General features: G+C 43.9%; 2 protein-coding genes across 2 annotated transcripts in view; both read left to right on the top strand.

The window, feature by feature from the left end:
* Positions 1 to 1571, top strand: LOC104778495 (ABC transporter D family member 2, chloroplastic; the record flags this gene model as incomplete). The annotated part of the gene is given in 4 exon segments (XM_010502955.2): positions 1 to 234; positions 316 to 592; positions 690 to 949; positions 1220 to 1571. Coding segments are annotated over 4 exon segments (960 nt in total), but the record flags the coding sequence as incomplete, so codon positions are not given.
* LOC104778493 (transcription initiation factor TFIID subunit 6b) overlaps positions 1477 to 1576 on the top strand; it is a gene marked incomplete in the record, with an annotated part of 3600 nt that continues 3500 nt past the window's right edge. Inside the window, 1 exon segment of the mRNA XM_010502953.2 lies at positions 1477 to 1576.

Raw genomic sequence — 1576 nt, 5'->3', positions numbered from 1 at the left:
GATGATCTTTTGGATAACAACATCTTCAGAGATCCCTCTGACATTGTGGACGAGATTGAGCTGACGTATCAGAGTGAGAGGAATTCTTCACTGCTGGACGCCAATGGTTCAATCAATTCCCAGCCGAACCAAAAGCGTCTGGAGATCGAGGAGCTTACTCTTCAGACACCAACAAATGGAACCACATTGGTTCACAACTTATCTGTAGATATATATGACAAGGATCACCTACTGGTTAGTTCACTTTGACTATTTGCGTTTGAAGTACATATGTGGCTGGTAGATGGTAAGTTACTTAGAAATGCCATTTAACAGATTATGGGTCCTAGTGGGAGTGGTAAAACTTCGCTGCTAAGAGCAATGGCTGGTCTTTGGAGGTCAGGGAAAGGAAAAATCACGTTCTACCTCGATTCTGGGGATGGTTTCACACAGGAGACTCAGGAAAATTCAGGGGAAAGAAATTCGGGAGACGTATTGTTCCTTCCACAAAGACCTTATATGGTTCTGGGAACTCTGCGTCAGCAATTGCTTTATCCTGCCTGGAGTGCAACTGTGGAGGAGGAGGCGACACCTGGTGGCAGTAAAATAGACGGTGCGCAGTTTAGAATTCAGGTTATGCAATCAGATTATATAACCCAAGCCAATGGACTGGCTCAAACTCATGAGAAAAAATGTGTTGACTGTGTCAGGTTCAACACCTCTCTTGATTAGAGACGACGGAAATGACAAGTGTAATAAGCCGACAACAGATGATCTGATGCGGACTCTAGAGAAGGTTTGTCTTGGACATATAGCGGATCGCTTTGGTGGTCTTGATTCGATACACGAGTGGTCCAGTGTTCTCTCACTTGGTGAGCAGCAGCGCCTTGCCTTTGCACGGTTATTGCTGGCTCAGCCAAAGCTGGCCCTCCTGGATGAATCCACTAGTGCTTTGGATGAAGCTAATGAGGTATTTCGTGCTTTCTCCTCTCATTTTCGTGCTAGGCGAAGAGATGAAACTCACTTTTTATGAGAAAACTTAGAATACAGAGCTTATCCCCCCCAAACAAGAGATATCAATCGATTAGTCCTAGATTTTTCGTTCTTGTTTTCGCACTTTCATTCTTCTTACATATGTGATACAAGGTTCCCCAGCTTGAACTTTGCGAATATGATCAGAATCGTGATGTATTTATCATGAAACTTTAGCATTGACGCAATCATTCCGATTGATGTGCAGGCGCTTCTGTACCAGCAAATCCAGTCGGCCGACATTACATATATAAGCATTGGCCACCGCCGGACTTTAACCAAATTCCATAACAAGATCTTACGAATCTCAACGGCAGACCCGAAGAGCAAGGAACGCAACTGGCAAATAGAGGACGCGGATGCCAAAGATTCTTTGTACGGTCCACTGAGTCAATAGGAGGTGCCAAGTGAAAGCCGATCAAAACCTGATTGATTACATAGAGACAGAAGAAGGTAAAACGCAACCGGGTGTGTTCATGGGGTGCAGATGATAGGAAACAGGCCCGTTCTTGAAACATAAAAAGAATTATGTTTGGTATCCGAAAAACAAGCTTTTTGTATATAT

This window comes from Camelina sativa, chromosome 3 (assembly GCF_000633955.1).
Source record: "Camelina sativa cultivar DH55 chromosome 3, Cs, whole genome shotgun sequence".
NCBI classification, from domain to species: domain Eukaryota; kingdom Viridiplantae; phylum Streptophyta; class Magnoliopsida; order Brassicales; family Brassicaceae; genus Camelina; species Camelina sativa.
The sequence above is the reverse complement of the archived record's forward strand: the minus strand, read 5'-3'. Positions and strand labels throughout refer to the sequence as shown.